General features: G+C 37.4%; 1 protein-coding gene across 1 annotated transcript; it reads right to left on the bottom strand.

Annotated features, from left to right (window-relative positions):
* Nucleotides 1-1,259: 1,259 nt before the first annotated feature.
* On the bottom strand, nt 1,260-13,623 carry LOC126812582 (uncharacterized). Its single transcript, XM_050539040.2, has 4 exons — nt 13,479-13,623; nt 7,281-7,411; nt 6,156-6,330; nt 1,260-1,987 (listed from the first exon to the last, which is right to left on the bottom strand). The coding sequence occupies exons 1-4, from the start codon at nt 13,507-13,509 to the stop codon at nt 1,260-1,262; spliced, it is 1,065 nt and encodes a 354-aa protein (XP_050394997.2). The 5' UTR covers nt 13,510-13,623.
* Between the last annotated feature and the right edge of the window lie 5,865 nt (nt 13,624-19,488).

Here is a 19,488-nt window from a genome sequence, read left to right as displayed (position 1 = left end):
GGACCTGTTAATAATACAGAACAAGCCAAAGCCCAACAGTCAGGCTGATGTTCACCCTGCTCATTATTAAGCTTAGTCAAGGTAATGATGTAATGAAACTAAACATCCATTGTTATCACTCTTACTCAATTAGAATCAAAGTTACAGTGTTCCAAAACATTGCCCAATCAAAATTGCTTATATTTTCTTAGCCTACGCAGAAAATGCTCATCATCGAACGCAGTGAAGACATTCACGTAACGAACATATACACCAAGATTGAAATTCTTGTGTTCCAAAAGGTATGATGGACAGAAAGACAGACAGTTGCGTAGCATTAATCTCAGTCAAGACATTTACATTAAGAACATCTACATCAAGTTTGAACATTCTAACTCAATTAGAAACAGAGTTAATGAGTTCCAAAAAAAACAAACATACGACAGGGACATTTATTCTGGATATGATAGGAATTGTTATATTAAAAAAAACCTCTTACCTCTGCTGTTATTAATGTATTTGTTGATGGGGGACATACATGATTCTTAAAACGATCTACTTCATCTCTCAACGATCTGTTAATATCTCGTAAACTGGACAGTTGTCGGTGTAAATCACTTATTTCATCTTCTCTTGAACCTAATAATTTCTTTAATGATGCTATTGTGTCTTCATATTTTTTTCTTTCTTCCTGAAAGAACAATTTTATATATTAATATCATAATGCATGTGTCACTCTAACTGAACAGCCAAATAAGTATTTATCTAAATATGAATTTATCCCACATTTAAATTTAATTTGGGATATTGACCTCATTGTTATACATTCTACTTGTAATGGGGAGAGACAGAGAGACGCTAACAATGTCATTTTGGGACTAACATATGGTATATTTTAATTCAGTAATTTCCTTGACAAAGGGGGTCTTTAGCACTGGGAGGAAATTCAAAAATCTGGAGAAAAGTGTGAGATTGAAACCTCAATACTCGAATTAATAAACTAGGCATTATGATCAAGAACAAACCCTAAGACCACACAGCCTCCAAATCCCCCTTTGTACTAACTACTTGTTATGTAATTAATAACTGTAATCAGCTCCTTTTATTACAATTTAATTTAGTCAACACCAAGTTGAAGTTTTGTTGTTTGGGAACACATATCAAAGTTTTTCTTTTCATGTGTTGCGGGTGAAAAATAATTGAAAATCAAACAGTACTTGATTGCTTTCGTTAAAAGTGTTTTAGTTCCAAAATTTTAAACAAAATAGAGATATACTCCACTAACTATTGGCCATACTCACATCTGATAATCTGCTATCAATCACTGTTGTTCTTTGAGATATATAAGGACTGCGATACGGGGTGTAAGTTCTTTCACTGGTTTCTTTAGTTGTCTGTGTTTCAGGATAGTTAATCTCACCCAATTTACTATTACTACTTTTAGCTTTATCTGAAGTAGGTTCTTCATATTGAGGTTTTTCCAATGGCTTAGCACCAGAACCTGAGATCTCTATGTTTAAGTCTTTGTTGACCAGTTCTAATGGTGCTTCTCCTGTGGGTGAGCTCCGTTTCACTACTGTCGGTTCATGTTTTTGACTTTCTCTGTCATCTAAATTGTATTTATCATAGTTTCCCACTTGATTGCCGTATAATAATTTAAAAAGATTTCTTTGCTTAGGTGGCTGTAGAGGTTGTTGTAAAGATGCTGGTGGTTGATTATTTGCGTAAGTAGTGTAGATATTTTTTTCTGTAACTTTCCGATCTTTTACAAAGTCAGCTGGCAGTTCAGTAGTTTCTGATGTGGTTGTGTAATTTGTTTTGGTGATACCATCATCAATCTGAAAAGATTCATTTTCAGCTGCTTTTTTTCGATTAAAGTCTTTATATTTAGAAGTATACTGTTGACTTGGATCATTCATTTTTCCTTCCTCGCCGTTTGTTGTTTCATTTATTTCTATAGTTTTTACTTTTTGATTTTCAGATGAATCTTCTGTATCTTCAATACAATCTGTAAAATAATTGATCATTTTTTTGAGTAACATTTTATAACTTCTCTCCTGCAATACTAGTAAAGTCGTATTGTAATGGTATTTACATTCACATCTATAGGTTTGTAATCAAATGACAAAATGTGAAAATACATCCCAATTAATTTATCTAAAACCTAAAATCAAAATATTGAACCGTTCCGAAATGGTCACTAGATTTGTTTATGGAGTTATTACCTCATTATAAAGAAATTATTAAGGAGTGGCATGGCACAATCAATTACCACCATAACTTAGGCACTTATGTTTAAACCCAAATGGATTGGAAGTATGAAGTAGATGATCTCTGTGTGCAGAATGTCGGTGCGGGTTAATGAAAATTTTTTTTTTTGAAGTATTAGAAAAATAAATAAAGGTCTTATTATGTAAACAATGTACGGTCATAAAAGCCATTGATGATCAACGCCTGGTGATGTGATGTCACGTAGAAGGTATATGTAGTAGGGTGGTATATTCTCTTTAACTATTTTAGTAGGGTGTTATATTCTGTTTAAAGATTTTAGTCAGTTTCCATTGTCCTGTATTTCCAGTAGTTATAATTACTTTAGTTTATAGTTTAGAGATGCTATTGTAAGATAGTGAGTAAATTTAAGTGTCTTAGAAACCTGCTTTGTTTATCCTAGTTACTAACTTCACTCTTTTATTTTCTGGTCAACTATCAACATCTCTACTTAATTACAGCACAATTAATCATTTATTTCAAGGTAGGTTTAATATTTGTTTGACTGGACTAGACATTTTAAACTATATAAGTAATTCTAAACTAGTAAATTAATTATTAGCAAATTAATATATATATATATATATATATATATATATATAAACTAGGTAACTTTATATTTCATAAGTAAACATTGATTAAATATAGTATCCCCTGTGTAATGTCTTGTTTATTGTTTTATAGTGTTCCTAATTGTGTTGTCTATACAGTTTACAACTCTATGGTCACATTTATTTTCCTGGAAAACACCTGTCTTAGGGTATGTTAGTTTGATATCTATATTTATATCTTTGTCATAACGGATTAAATGTAAATAGATTGTTCTTGATATTTTAATACATATAATATAGTACTTACATTATAACTTGCCTCCTCATTTATTAGTAATTAATAGAATATATACATCATTTAATAATTCACTTGTGTAAATAATCATTTTGTATCTTTTCAATGTTTTTTTTTGTTGTTCTGTAAAGTATATATTATATTGTCCTGTAATAAACTGTTGTTGTTAACTGGTCTCAACTGTTATGTGCAACCGCGCCACCCCGACCTGGAGTCGATCATGCGATCCTCCTGCTACATAAACTTGAACTTATCAACTAATAACGCTCATTCGTCTAATACAGAGGTATAAGAAGGCTTTCACAATACCTCTGTATTGGTCTGGCACAGTACCCAAATCTGTTTCACAGAGAGGTATTGCGAAAAGGTTACCGAACATTCAGTGCTTATTATAGAAATCTGGTACCAGTGATACCTAAACTGATTCCTTCGCTAAAGAGCTAGTCTCGATTATCAGGAATTGTAATCAGGAATCACCGAATCACCCGACCCGAGTAACTCGCAGTCCACAATTAATGGATGCAGTCCACAATTAATTTCCATTTTCTTCAATGCTGATTCTCACACTGATCAGCAGGGAATTTTTGCTACGCCACTACAATCACTGATAAGGATGACATCGATGCGACTTAAAGAGTCCCAAATATTAACTTTTTTCTTCCGTCAAATTAAATTCTAAAACATTTTTTTCATTTATTAGAAAAATAAATAAAGACGTTTGAATTATTTGTAGGTAAAAATCATTTCCTATTTAGTGTGAGTCTCTGTGAAACAGATTGGCTGATTCTATCTCTTTCTTTTCCCCAAATTTCCGTTGGGCCGGACGCTTTTCACTACAGACAGAACTACATCTGGCTATGTCTTAGCCCCAAATATGTATGAGGTTATCACTCTGAGCGATGAATAGGATATTGACCAAAATCTGGCAGAAAATGTTAAATCAAACCATATTCTTCAATTCTAGACCAAAAATTCAACAGCAATGGTCATGCAATTACGGGGAGAAAATGGGGACTGACAGAGAGAATTGCTATATTTAGATGAACTAAAAATCTTAATTATTGTGGTCTGGAACCAGACTGAATATCAAGCCTCTGACAGATCCAGTGATGTTAGTAAGGGCGAGTGTAATGAGACCTACGTTCAGAGTTGAACTACGTACAGCTATGTCTGATAATGATATTATATGAGGTCGGTAATGGCAATTACCTATCGAGGTCGGGTCATTTGGAAGCACTCGAAGGATTAATGATTAAATGATAAGACCATTAGTATCCAGATCCCGTATTCCTTTCAATCAAAAGGTTTACATTTTTTTACCCACCGATTTCTCTATAACGTAGCCTAAAAACGAGCGTGTCTGAAATAATTATGAGACCAATCTGATTAAAATACAGATCTATATTTCGTTTCGTTTTTTTTATACTTTCGATGGCCTACACTATCTGACCGGTTGTAGCGATAGGTCGCGTCAGAGGTCATACGAGCGGCTTTTGACCCCATGGCGTCAGACATTTGATTAACTCATCAGCATTGATGTTACTAGTGGATTACCCACAGTTCCGTGCAAATCACGTCTAAAGCTCGTCGTAACAGACCGTATCATTGACTAATCACTCACACCATTCAGAACATGTCAATGATAACAAATCTTCCAGATTCTAGTGTAGCAAAGACAAGTAAAATGACATTTTGAACTACAAAAACGAAACGAAATAGGATCTGTGTTTTAATCAGACGAAATGAAATGAAATGAAATGGGGTTTAACGTCCTACTGTTCTGCTCCGAACTGGGCTAATGAAGACGGGCATATGCCATACAGTGTGCTATGAGGGAAATTTTGCAAGGACAGCGACACTACGGCCTACTCTTATATCGAATTCCAACTGTCAAGGGATTTTTTACGTTCACGCCAATGTGAACACGGGACCGCGGTTTTTGGCCCCATCCGAACGACTAGACAGCTGTCTTGTCAGGCCCTCCGTCGTGCATCACTGACAAGGGAGAACCACGCCGGAAAATCTGGATGAACTTTCTCGGCCAATGCAGGGATCGAACAACCGACCTCCAGGGTAGCGAGCCACCGTGATCCTCTAATTATGAGACGAAGCAGAGTGAAAACGTCGTTTTTTCTATTTCTTGTATGGATAGCTCTACCTACCATAAATAAATAATGTTTCTTATGCAAATTTTATTTTTTCGGATGTATATGTTTTAAACTAGCATTTCTTAATACGGTCAATTCTATGTCACATAATATTTGAATATTGGCGGTGTTAAAAAAATTAGGAGATTGAATAGGCCAATACCAATTATTTCTTCTTTTTTTTAGAAAGATAAGATATCAAACCGCGGGAATGGCCAAAGTTTAAATATTTGGCACATTAGAATTTATTATATCTTAATATCACCCCGGTTGAAGCGGACGTTAAATAAATCTATTTGCACATTTTGGTCTCAACAGTTCCAACTGACACATTCGGATTCTGTAGTGTAAAGTGAATTGTAATCCAGCGTCGGCGAACTCGCACGTCAAATATCTGTCATGTTTATATAAAAAAAAAAACAAAGCAAACTTTATATATATATATATTTTTACGTGATTTGTGAAAGAGTGCAAATTCGGGACAAACGTTTAAATCATTATAAGATAAGTTTGGAACTTTCATCAATCCATTGGTTGATGAAATATTTTTCGGTAACATTGAAATATTTTCTTCCAATGCAAATTCCCGTGCACCGCTCGAATCTGGGGTTAAACTGATTATCAAAAATGTCCTCAAACCGATTCAGGATGGAAATTGTGCGGTAAATTCATTCAGATGAGGTTTCGTTAATGGAGTTCACGTGTACTGGCGGGCATCAAATGAATATAATAATTATAATCAGGGTCGTGTACGGCGGCCAAATCATGCTCAGCCGCAGATTGAAAATAATTACCTTATAAATATTTGTTGAATGTTAATATTATAATTATATTCTAAAATATTAATATCTATAAACAAATACGAAGTATTAAATTGAGAAGCTCAAAATTCAAAATAGCTAAAGTGTGACTTACCTTCGTTAATGAATAGATCGATCTCAAAATTGAAATTTCGTACTTGGAATACTTCTAGTGGATACACTTTCCCATTAATTACAAATTCTCCACTATGATCTCCACATGGGATTACCTTTTCACTGGAGAAATAGGCACACTGTGTTGGAACCCATTTTAATATAATTGCGTCTTGCTACAACAGAAAGAACGTATTGTGTGAAAGGTGGGCGTTGTCGTTTAATCAGATAATAACCTTGGTTATAATGTGTCTTAATCATTCGATTTCTCTAACACAGGTCCGTTCAAAGCTTCATTTTCTATCTATTGTTAAACTTGGATTAATCCATTTTTACTATAAAGCTGACAAAATGGATTAGCTGATTAACTGATTAAGAAGCCTGGTCGTCATGTCAGCAAATTAACGGTGTTTCCAAATTGCTTTAAAATCATTTTAAGATACAAAGTTTCAAGTTTTTATTACCCTTGAGTTGGGATTCAGGATAATTGGGTAATCAAAGTTTAACTGTTCAGGTTCAAAGCTAATTAGCTCGAGTTTTAACATTTTGTTGAAGATTTGAACCGCAGAGAAAGGGTATAAAACTTGAGGGGTTTTTTGATAGCAACCCATTGTTTACAGCAGTCGCCCCAGTCATACTTTAGTGAATAAAACTGGTTATTTTGTGTGAAAGCCTCTTAGAAAACTTTATCTTATAGTTATGAGCAACTGTTCGAAGCTCTTTGATTCAAACTTTCAATTTATAGATTTATAAAGTTGGCCACGAATCCCCAAATTTCAGTGGATAACCATGTCCGTATACTTTATCCGATTGCAGTTAAGTGATCGTCGCAATTATCCAGACACCCATATAATTCGACAGTGAAATTGCCCAAACCAAACGACTCAACATTTTGCGTTAAAGATTTCAGATGTTAATTGCTAATTTAAGTAGGCCTATTGGGATATAACTAATCAGTTTTAAATACCCCCCCCCCTCTCTCTCTCTCTCACTCACACACACACACACACACACACGTTGATGTTAACAAAAATAATGCCCTTTGCCCTCTTTCTCCCCGGTCACAAAACTGTCATTTTAAGTCCTAAATTAATTGTAATGTAGGATTAAATCTGCTTATACTTACCGTTTTGTAAGATGGGTACAACTTAACATCTGTATTATTCGTATCAAATATTTTAGACCACCTAAATTTGGCATTGGTGACGCCAGTTAATGCCATTTCTTTGGAAGACAGAATTTTTGCTTGGGAGCTTCCTGATAAAATATATAATAGGAAATATATAGAATAAACTCTTACATGTTCCAAGACTTTAACTTTGGTAACCCGAGTTAAATGACAGACCTCGTCGATTTGTGTAATAAACATGAAGACAGAGATAAAGTTGAGATAAAATTGATTTAATTTTCAACAATCAGCAGTTTAAGATAAAACGGAACTAAATATGTTACATATTTCGAAACGAAAATTTAATCAAGTCTGTTGCAATCATTAAACTTATTTAAGCTGACGACAACTACATTTTACGGCTGTATATAACCCAAGATTTTGATTCAAATTAAATTATAAAAGTATAATAGGAGAAGCGTAATCAAACTGCTAATTTCATATCTGCATCTGGAATAATGACCAAAGGGACACTCATACCAATTTTAGTGCTTGCATCCAGAAAGGATTTCGCCTGGGAAATGAAGAACCTATATTATGTATTCATTGGTGTCTGTTGTATAAAATTTAGAAGTTTCTTTCAGATCATTGATTAATCCGATCAACAACGGTTAATATAATCCCCACCCCTCCCCAGACCATAGTCACGGTGGCTAAGTACGACGCTGGCTCGCTAGCCTGGAGGTCGGGTACGTGTTCGATCCCTGCATTAGCCGAGAAAGTTCATCCCGATTTTCGGGCGTGATTCCCCCTTGTCAGTGATGCAGGACGGAGAGCCTGACAAGGACAGCTGTCTAGTCCTTCCGATGATACGAAAAACCGAGGTCCCGTGTATACATTGGCATGCGCGTAAAAGATCCCTTGGCAGTTGGAATTCGATATAAGAGTAGGCGACAGTGCCGCTGCCCGGGCAAAATTTCCGTCATAGCTGTATGGCGTATGCCCGTCTTCATTAGCCCAGTATATAGGAGCAGAAAAGTAGGATGTTAAACCCCATTTCATTTCATTTCTATCTGTATCACACATTCTGTTTACAAAATGGGTCCTTAATCGGATTAAAACTAATTAACTCTACATAATTTGATTCTCATTTTCATAAATATTGATGTATCAAGTGAAAATGCTTGAAAAGTGTGTCAGGCTTGGTGTTAAGAAAGAAGTCTATCTGATTTTTCTTCAATAATCAATATAAAATCAATCTCCGCTGGGAATTTACACCTATACAGATAGAAATAATATATGTAATTATATAATGATTAATTAATTAAAAACTAATTTCAATAGTAGAGGTGACAGCTGCTGTGGGTATATCGTGATAAATGAATAAACAATTGTAAATAAAAGTGTTATTATGGATTTTTTTTTAATTTTACTTTAACTAGGTCATTATGTTTCAGGCGTTTTTTCGATTTCGTTTATCATACCATGGCACTGTCATCTACATGTTTGGTTCTACCCTAAAATTGTTTAATATATTTTTAGCCGAATAGCAACACGCATTAACCCAACATATACAAGAAAGGGTATAACTATGCTTAAAGTGTCTCTTGTCAGTGGTGCAGGGCGGGAAGCCTGGCAAGGAACACTGTTTAGCCATTCGAATGGTACGAAAACCCAGTGGCGGATTAAGCTCCACCAAGGCCTGAGGCGGCAGTTGCTGGAGGGCCTATTTAGTTTTTAAAGTTAGAGCCAAGGTAGTTGCTAACATTAAAAACGGGATTCGTTACTGAGGTTATAATATTATTATTAGTTATAACTATTGAAATTTGTCGTACAAAATGCTTTGACAGCAGAAACGTCACCGGAAACCAACTGTACATACACCTATTTTCAAGGATAATATTTCCTCATGATGGGGTGTTTACATCGAAACTAGCGCAAGATCTTTTGCTAGATATTTTTTCTTAAGTTAAAGGGGGGTTGGATGGCTGAATGGTTAGCGTGCGCGCGCTGTATCATAAAGCCTGTCATTGAGTGGACTGGCGTGGTTTCGAATCCCCGGTTGTACGTGACAAGGAGTAGGGTCGTCTGTCCAACCTCGTGGGTTTTCTCCGGGTCCTCCGGTTTCCTCCCACTGCTAAAGACCCCTACGCGCAAGCGAATTATTGAAATAAAATTAAAACCATGTTAGTCCCGAAATGACCTAGTTTGTGTCGAGTGGACGTTAAACCCCATTTCTCTCTCTCTCTCTCTTAAGCCAAAGTCGTTTGATATTGGTAATGTAACTTTATATGCCCATAAATGACGTCACGTGGATACAATATATTAAGCAAGACATAACCGAAAACTTACAAGGATTTAACGTACATTGTAGGCCTACGTTTAAAAAATAAGATCAGATCTCCAAACAATAGGGCCTAATTAATTTCGGGTGAGGGCCTTTGTTGATTCCCGTTGGGCCTAAACCCAACATTCATTGTCTATGCGTTTTTAATCGTATCAAACAAGTCTAAAAAAATTTTTTTTACAAAATCTTTGGGCCTGAGGCTGCAGCCTCATCAGCCTCACTGATAATCCGCTATTGCGAAAACCGATGTCCCGTGTACACGTCGGCGTGCAAGTAAAAGAGCCTTGGCAGTTAAGATTCGAAATAAGAGTATACATTTCATTACAAAAAGTGAATATAGGTCACAGGTACACGATATTATCAACCCCACATCTCTATATACAAATGTACACAGTAATAAAATGGTTTCACGTTTAAATTAATATTCACTATATGAAGCGTTCACATGACTCACACACTTTTGTTGTCCTTTGGCCTAAGAATCCATATCTGATATAATATTCCACACTTCTAAGTTTGTGTTAATTAAAATACGTTTCTCATGCTTTAAGAATCTTGGACAATAACCCCATCAGTGTCGTCTTATAAAGTAGGCCCACTGTTGAAAAATAAAATGAGGTTTGTGAGGACATGATTGAAAGGAAATATTTTTATAATAGGCCTAAATCTACAAGGTTATTTATTACCAATTTTTGCGCCGTCTCCATTGAAGCGAAAAGTATGTTAACTTATGCAGTGGGAAATGAATACCAGTTTTGTAATGCACGTATAGTAGTATATCTAGACTGTCACTAGAACCGCTAAATTTGTCGCATTTATTTACAAGGTATTTTGTCTTAGTCTTCGAGTTAAATCTTCTAAACACGAAGTATTAAAGTAGCCAAGTCTCTAACATATCATCCAAAGTCTTCGACATTGAAAACACGAATTATTTATCAAATTAAATCAACATTGATGTTGTGATTTTACCGGGAAAAGATGGGCTTCTGATATCCAATATTTAAGACAAAATAACGGTACATGAATCGTTTCAGAGCCATTTGTAACAAGGGACTAGACGTATTTCACAAGTCATGTCAGAAGGTGATGCCATATTCTGCGCAATAAATACTATCGTTGTAGACTGAAATAACCAGGCGCTAGAGATTGCCATTCCATTGAGACTTCTGGCGTATTTCACCGAACATAACTGATTTGAAATTAGAGTAAAAACGGAAACGATTAAATGTAAATCAGTTTTTATACATACATATTACATTATTACATATGTATATGTGTTGCGACCCATTTGTGTCAATTTCTTGGTCCCACATATTAGCGATTTAGTCCATTTAAATATATATAGAGCTTACAATATGGCTGTAGGAGCTTACAACATGACTGTAGAGGTTACAATATTATTATAGAGAATACAATATGGCTGTAAAGATTACAATATGAAATGAAATGGGGTTTAACGGCCTACTGTTCTGCAGCGACTGGGCTAATGTAGACGGACATACGCCGTATACAATGCGCTATGAGGCAAATTTTCCCCGGACAGCGGCACTTACGACCTAAACTCTTAATATGAATTACAACTGTCAAGGGTTCTTTAACGTGCACGCCATTTTGTACACGGGACCTCGGCTTTTCGACCCAACTTCTCTCCATCCTGCACCACTGAAAAGGGGGGGGGGGCACACCGGAAAATTATTACAGTATGGCTGTGGGACTTACAATATGACTGTAGACATTACAATATGACTGAAGAGTTTACAATATGACCGTAGAGCTTACGACGTGGCTGAAGAGATTACAATACCAACGTAGAGCTTACTATATGGCTGTAGAGATAACAATATGGCTGAAGATTACAATATAGCTGGACCTTTACCAGTACATGTACGATATATTACAGCCTCTGCCCCCCCCCCCCCCGAAATTTTAATAAAATGACCCAAATAAAAAAAAATACAAGTTAAGCCTCAAATGAACTTTTAATAACATGGCTGCTAAGTAATAGTAAAAAGCACTTTATAGAGATATAATGTTAACGAACAAGTTATAACACGTTACTCTACTATAATATAATACTGAGTCAGTGAAAACCTATATTTACCGTGTTATTAAACTATCTGACGAACTTAATCCTAATAATCTGTATCTATATTAATCAACCCATCTGCATTTATGTTATCTTCGTCGAAATAGTCATAAATTCTTTAAAATATACCTATCGACGATCCGCATAACTGTTTCAACAAATGTTTGACAAGCCTTATAGGTATCGATACATTTCATAGAACACGCAAGTATAATTTGTTTACGAGTGGTCTATTCCTATACAGTAATTGTTACAAAGGAGAAACTTGTATGAATGGTATTTTCTTATTGATTGGGGACATTGTTATATCGACTGGGTATTTTATTGTTAATAAACGTTTCTGATAGCCTGACTATTTATATGATATAGGCCTAACCGTGGGACAACAATATATACCATCATCGCGTGGGCAAACTCACATCAGGCCTCATATTCAATAAAATACCGTAAAAGTATGTAACTACTAGAGGGTGCAGTTTCACCTTAAATTTAAGGTATTCCCTTTACGTTAAGGTGACCGGTATTTGATTAAAAATTTTAGGGAGAAAACCTCAACCTTAAAGGGACTTCCTTGAAAAGGTATTCAGTTGATAAATTGGGTTGAAAATCAACCTGTACTTTATTTTAAGTAGAAATATCTTGCTTTTACAATCCGTCCATAAATCGTACCTCGGGCTATAAAGCTGTTAGCTTTTCAAAAATACACTCTACATTTTGAGCAACTTCTATTAAAATTCCCGAAGCGTTGGCAGAGAATATTATAACGAATGCTTGTTAGTTTAATACTTGCTGTAAACCCTTGGCATTTGGAACTCAGGGAAAAGTAAGCCTGTCTTTATTAGCCCAGTCAGTGCAGAAAAATAGAATGTTAAATACAGGTACTCTTCACCGAATTACAAATGTCAAAGCTTCTTTTTCATGCACATATCATAGGCGTACGAGCTGGGGGGGGGGGGAGCGGCCGACCCCCATTTTGGGCACTAAATGCTGGGAAAATTTGGGAACACAATTGTATTTTGTAAAAGTTGTATAAAAAAAGATATTGTGTTCTTGAATGTGTCCAATTTAACAGCGAATTTATTATTATTATGTAACATACTAAGAACCTAACTACATTTTTTGGCCACCAACCACCACCGCCCCCCCCCCCCCCCCCAGTCAAAAATTTCCCCGTACCCCTGTGTTCATGCACACCATTTCCGGTTCTACATCATAGACGCCGTATCTTGCCAGCCCTCCCCTACCCACCCCCGGTATGCACCACTGAAACCAGACTGAAAATCTACAGGATCTTCTCGGTCAACACCGGGATCGAACCCCAGAACACCCTACAGTCAAATAGTCAAACACCGAATCTAATGAGTCACTGTGAAAAGGGGAGGAAAGAATAGGGCAGGCGGAGCACCCGCTACACTCTCAATTGGGTACGTCTCAGTTTTAGTATCAACACCCGCCTTGTAATTGACTTTGAAATTAATAAATAAGAATTGACTTGTATTAAAGACTATAATGTTAGACAGCATTGTTATGACAGCAACTGACACTTTTCAGTATTTACACAATGAATATGTGTCAAGCCTGTTTTCATTTAATCTTAGTCACTTGACATTGCTGTAATTAATTATACACCGTCATATTATATCGTTGTATTTAGTATATTTCTATATACACTTTGAATACATGGCATAGTAGGTTATTTCTAATTCTGTTATAACGATATATAACCAACCCTATATATAACGCTATATAACCAAACCGTAATAGGCCTACACGTGTATCTTACCTTCTATGGGGTCAACAGAACTACCTTCCATATCGCCTTTTTCACTCAAATAATACAATTTCAAATGACCTTTTACTATTCAATTACCAGTTGACAATACACAATTCAGAACCATTCATGTAGACGCTACTCTTTTTCATAACTTATTCATGGTTTTCCAGTGTGAAGACAACACACTATTCGCCATTACAATAAGACCAATAAATATATGTAACACAGGACTTGTTTAAACACGTGTGGACTTTTAAAATTGTTCGCCGTGTAGTATTTTCGGGGCGACGGGGTCTGAGAAAGTCGCCCCCGGAATGTGGGGATGTAATTGTGAATAGGCGCAGATGTGAATACCAGTTCATTTGAATTCTGAAAAAAGGCATGATTATTAAAATAAGTAGGCCTTCCTCTATTTTCAGATTTATATTTCAGCTCAAATACAAAATATAAGATTGATATTATGCTTGTTAAAACATCTATTCGGTACAATAAATGAATATATTTAATTTCTTCTTCCTTGTGGGTTAAACGAACGAAAAGAAAATTCTGACCAGAGATGTAAGATTAGAGTCGTAAATCATGAATATTCAATCAAAGCCAGTATCTGCATTATATGTATGGAAATATTTTCTTCCCGCCTTCTCTTCTTGTCCGACGATGAAAAAGGGGTTATCGAACAAGCAGCAAAACAGTATTTCACGAATTATCTCCCTCTAAATCTACATTTGCGTTCACGGGGACATAGAATAGAGATGCTAGCACAATTGTGAGCCCGGAACCTCACGGTCGGGACTGGCAGAATTACCATCGGGTGGGAGGAAGTAAGTCCTTACACATTTCTTTTAATCCCATAGAGGTGGTGTGATTAGGATCGTGACGTAATTAGACATAGCGAATTTGTTGCTTGAGATATTTCCTTATACTTAACTCGTGGGGAGTAGCCCGTCCCCCCCCCCTCTTTCATTCGATTCTCATTATTTTGGGGATCTAGAGAATTGAATCGTGGAGCTTTCAATCGAAGACCCCCCCCCCCCCAAGAAACTTTTAAATGGCTTTGAAAAATATTTGTCGCCACTTAATGTCAATCCCTGAGTATTGCAGAGGATACAAAATATATTACGGTGCCACCAAACGGCTGCCCGCCCTGGGACGCAGTTCTCAGAGAGGCACGGTAGGCCTATAAATCTTTGAGTTACAGTTTTATACGATTTTTGGTGAGAAAAATAATCAAAGATGTGTGTGTTACTTATTGCCGCAAATTAAAAAACATTTAGCAGTTGTTTCTGCCACTGGTTCTCTATTGCATTCACAAAGATTTCGGTTAAAGGGGCATAATGCTGGAACGAAAAGTCGCGGAACGCTAATTATCGATAAGGCTTATCCTCTCATGACCCAAATGCTTCGTACGTCATTTGAATAAAAAAAACCTTCAAAAGTAGCCTTCCTAATTTTAAGGTTTTCGGAAAAGGGTGCAAGCCCAATGCACCAAAATGAAACTCATTCGAGATGTTTTGGTCCATAATACATATTCTAAGTATCATCGGTCGAAAATGGTGGCCTAGATTGTCAACAAGATTCTAAAAAGTGATCTAAGGGCAATAGCCCAGACTTCTTTCATTTAAATCGAAACTATGCGCAGTATTAAGTAGATTGGACTATTAGTTTGGCAACAAGAAAGCATTTAAATAATGCTGAAGACCGATCGGCAGATAACCAAAATAAACGCCCACAGCATCACAGTTAATTGTCCGTGATGATTGTAATACTTTCTAGTATTAAAGGATAACTATGGTGGCTGATTGGTATCATGTCGTAATGTCGTGATGTCGCCTTTCATAACGCGACAACCCGACATCACGACATTTCTACCCGACAACACGACAACCCGACATCACGATATTTTTACCCGACATCACGACATTTTTACCCGACATTACGACACTAAAAATGTCGTGATGTGTAAAAATTTCGTGATGCCGGGTAAAAATGTCGTGGTGTCGGGTTGTCGGGTTGTCGCGATGTCGGGTTGTCGAGTTGTCGACTTCCATGATCAATGTTATAAGCGGCCACGATGATATTCATAACAAAAAACTGGCAATTAAGAAAATGGTTGATCAAGTGGAAGTAGATTCACACTCACCATAGGCGTACGAGGCGGGGGGGGGGGGGGAGGGCACCGCTCCCCCCCCCCCCCCAAATATTTTCATGAAAAAAAATAGAAATCTGAAAAGAGCTCAGAATTGTGAGATCTTGTGAGATCGGTCATTAGCCGAGGAATTGTTGAAAATGGGGTGGGGGTAGGGGTATGGCCTTGTCGGGGAAGGCTATGGTCTTGTCGGGAATGAATGCTCAGTTTGTCGGGAAGCGTCGCGCCGTCTGTCGGGTTTTGAATATTTTTAATAATATGGAAGCGGAAAGAAAGCAGTCCAGTCAATGATGAACACGTACGCCATTTGAATAGAACTAGCACGTACACATGGCCTTTCTCAGTTCTTGACTGTGTTCCTTTATACTGGCATCCAAGTCCATGCACCGGACGAGCCCAGTGATAGAAGTGATCTGAAAAGCAGTATAAACTCTCTGTTTATGCCTTCCCTGATAAAAAAAATGTGAAGTCTCATAAAAAGAAAAATGTGGCAAAAGTAAATCGTTCGACTTTTTCTTTGTTTTCGTAGTAATAGAGCTTGTATTTTAAAGATGACTTTTACCAGTTTTTATGCTGCAACTGACATAATTTACTACCCACTCCAAATTACTAGAAAGTATTCGAAATGCCTGGAAATCGCGTCTACGGCCGTCTGGTTTTCAAAATTTTATGGCCTCCCAAACAAGTTCGGCCACGTACGCCTATGACACTCACAGTGCAGTTTGAGTTGCATTCGTATCCATTTGTATACGTCCACATTCATAACGTGAACCGTCTTCATTAGCTCAGTCGGAGCAGAACAGTAGGACGTTAAACCCCATTTCATTTCATAATGTGAACATATTATGAAGCCGGCCTTGTCTGTGTGTCTGTCATTGAGTCAAGTGGTGTGGTTTCCAGCCCAAGCTTGTACATGACAAAGAGTAGGGTCGTCTGTCTAACCTCGTGGGTTTTCCCCGGGTCCCCCGGTTTCCTCCGACTGCTGAAGATCCCTACGCGCGATCGAATTATTGAAATAAAATTGAACCATATGTTAGTCCCGAAATGACCTAGTTTGTGTCGAGTGGACGTTAAACCCCCCTCTCTCTCTCTCTCTCTCTCATGATCAAACTCAGAATTAGCTAGAATCAAGGTTATTGTGTCCCAAAACATCGACCAATCAAATTGCTTATCTCTGCTTAGCCTTAGGAAAATCATAAATAAACAAGATTATGAACATGTTAACGATTGTATACAGAGTCAGTTAAAAGCCTGATTAAATAAATGTGTTTTAAGTTGTTTTTTAAACGAATATAGAGATGTACAACATGGTCAAGATATAACGCGACAACCCACGACATTTTTACCCGACATTACGACATGGTAGCGAAATGTTTGATTGACAGGCGTTAACTCTACCTACATATCTCGATTATCAGGTTAAGTTTTCAATGGCATACGGAAACGCTTCACAGCGGCCTCGCTAAGTACACTCTATCATTTAGCCTCGATCTAACTGACGTATTTTCATCAGGTTACCCCTTAATTATCTGATTTAATCGATTAGTGAAATCCTATTTAAATCCGAGCTGTAGCCGAGCCATCCGTGGGTCTACAGAGTTGATTTTGGTCTTGTTGTTTAAATAAAGATCTAATTTATAATCTGAAGCCTAAATTAAGACTTGCAATAATCAGATTTAGCTCTTGCATAATGCATGTTTAAGATTACGTTTCAGGAACCCTAAAACTCTTGAGGCTTTTGTGGTTATGTTGTCTATATGTAAGTTATATTTCAGTTTTTCATGGAGTTCTACTCCTAGATATGGATGGTTTTTGACGACATTCAACGATATTCCTTCCATTTTGTAATCAAAATGGGAAACTTTTCTCTTTGTTGATATATTCATGACTGCACATTTGTTAATATTGAACTGCATCTACCAGGTGTTACTCCATTCTAGTAAGTGGTCGTCTGGAGATGCTATGGGGATATAAATTACACAGTCATCCGCAAATAGGCGTATTGTAGAGGAGGATATATTAGACGCAAAGTCATTTATAAACAGTAAAAATAGCGTGGGCTCGAGCACTGTGCCTTGTGGGACGCCAGATGTGACATGGGATAGGTTGGATGTTTCGCCGTCTATCACCACTTGTTGTAGGCGTCCTCTGAGGAAGCTACTGAGGAAGCTATTGTTACGAATCCCGCAGTATGACATGTTCATCTGGAATGTTTGGTGGTAATAATTCTGCGTTATGAAAGTCGCTATCTGTGTGTGTCTCTGACCCTATAATTATGTCAGGTGCAAAGCTTGAAATGCTATTATAAAGATCTGTCCTTTTATTTCGAACACTTTGAAAGTTTATAATCAGAATTTTGAGATTAGTTTTGTCTGTATAACTGGAAGTGTTTGGAGGGGTTTCGCCGATAGATGTAACTGAGGCACGGTGGGAGCCTCCAAGATATGATGATCGTTGGTTCGCTTTCGAAACTGCCTGCGTGTGATGATGGTGTTTCGATCGTGATCTGAGAGATGTTTGGTATTCGGTCCTGTGTGATGTTACCGCGCTTCGGGGTAGATGCGTAGACGTTACTCAATGGGTTTGATGCTTCGTTCCTATCTTCTTGGGGGATCACGTGGCTAAGTGGGTAAGACGCCAGCTCGCTAGCCTGGAGGTCGGGTGTTCGATCCCCACATTGGCCGAGAAAGTTCATCCAGATTTTCCGGCGTGGTTCTCCCTTGTCAGTGATGCAGGACGGAGGGGCTGACAAGGAAAGCTGTCTAGTCGTTCGGATGGGACGAAAAACCGAGGTCCCGTGTACACATTGGCGTGCACGTAAAAAATCCCTTGGCAGTTGGAATTCGATACAAGAGTAGGCCGTAGTGCCGCTGTCCGGGCAACATTTCCCTAATAGCACACTGTATGGCGTATGCCCGTCTTCATTAGCCCAGGTTAGGAGCAGAACAGTAGGACGTTAAACCCCATTTCATTTCATTTCATTTCATTTCCTATCTTCTTTAGAATAGCTCTCTGGTGCGTGTCAAATGGGTTTATTGCTGCAAAACTGTTAATGTCAATGCAGTGACTTGAGGAGAGGTTCGGTATCCCGTAGTGTATACAAATCCATGAAACGTTTGAGTGGGTCAGGGCTTTAATTGAGTCCGGTCCTATATCAGCACATTTTGCGTGGTACCAAATGTCACAACCGTCGCACTGGATAGAATTACATGATGATGTAGAATTACAATCAAACTTCACTTCCCTGTTAATAAGCTCCTTTAATTTTTAAATTATCACATATTATGCGCATAGAACTGGTTAAACACGTTCCAAATATAAATTGAACACAGAGATCATACTATGTGTTGTGAAGATTTCAAGAAACGAAAGTGACGAACGCAAAAGAAAAACACGAGTTATATCCTTCTAATATACTATTCAAAAAAAGTAGGGGATATTTGATTTTTAAGTGTTATTAAAGTCACCTAATGAAACTGACGAAGAACCAAATGACAAAATGAAATGAAGTTCACATTCATCGATTTATTCCAAATGATCGTTAGACTAAGTAAGGCACAGACTGACCATTATAAGGGTAAAATGATACCCGGGGTCAAACAGCAAAGTTACCACAGCATCACAACCAAGTCAGTAACGGGTAAATCCTCCTCTGTTTGCCAAACAAGCATTGATCCGACGTGGCATACTCCTAATGAGACGTCTAAGGTCATTTTGGTCCAGATTGTCCCATTCCTGTTGCAACGCAGCAGCAAGTTCTTGGACATTGGCAGGACGTTGTTGACGTTGACGTAACCTCTGTCCAAGCATGTCCCAGACATGCTCGATGGGGGAGAGGTCGGGACTCAGTGCTGGCCAAGGTAATGTGGTGAT

The sequence above is a fragment of the Patella vulgata genome, chromosome 2 (genome assembly GCF_932274485.2).
Source record: "Patella vulgata chromosome 2, xgPatVulg1.2, whole genome shotgun sequence".
In the NCBI taxonomy this organism is placed as follows: domain Eukaryota; kingdom Metazoa; phylum Mollusca; class Gastropoda; family Patellidae; genus Patella; species Patella vulgata.
Note: the sequence above shows the minus strand (reverse complement) of the source record. Positions and strands in the feature narration are given on the sequence as shown.

What these genes read in the sequence shown, in the direction of transcription:
- LOC126812582 (XM_050539040.2), bottom strand. Translation starts at nt 13,509, where the DNA reads ATGGAAGGTAGTTCTGTTGACCCCATAGAAG. An exon ending in TTCTGTTGACCCCATAGAAG is followed by an intron (nt 7,412 to 13,478) that starts GTAAGATACACG and finishes ATATTTTATCAG; the next exon opens with GAAGCTCCCAAGCAAAAATT. An exon ending in TGTACCCATCTTACAAAACG is followed by an intron (nt 6,331 to 7,280) that starts GTAAGTATAAGC and finishes TTTCTGTTGTAG; the next exon opens with CAAGACGCAATTATATTAAA.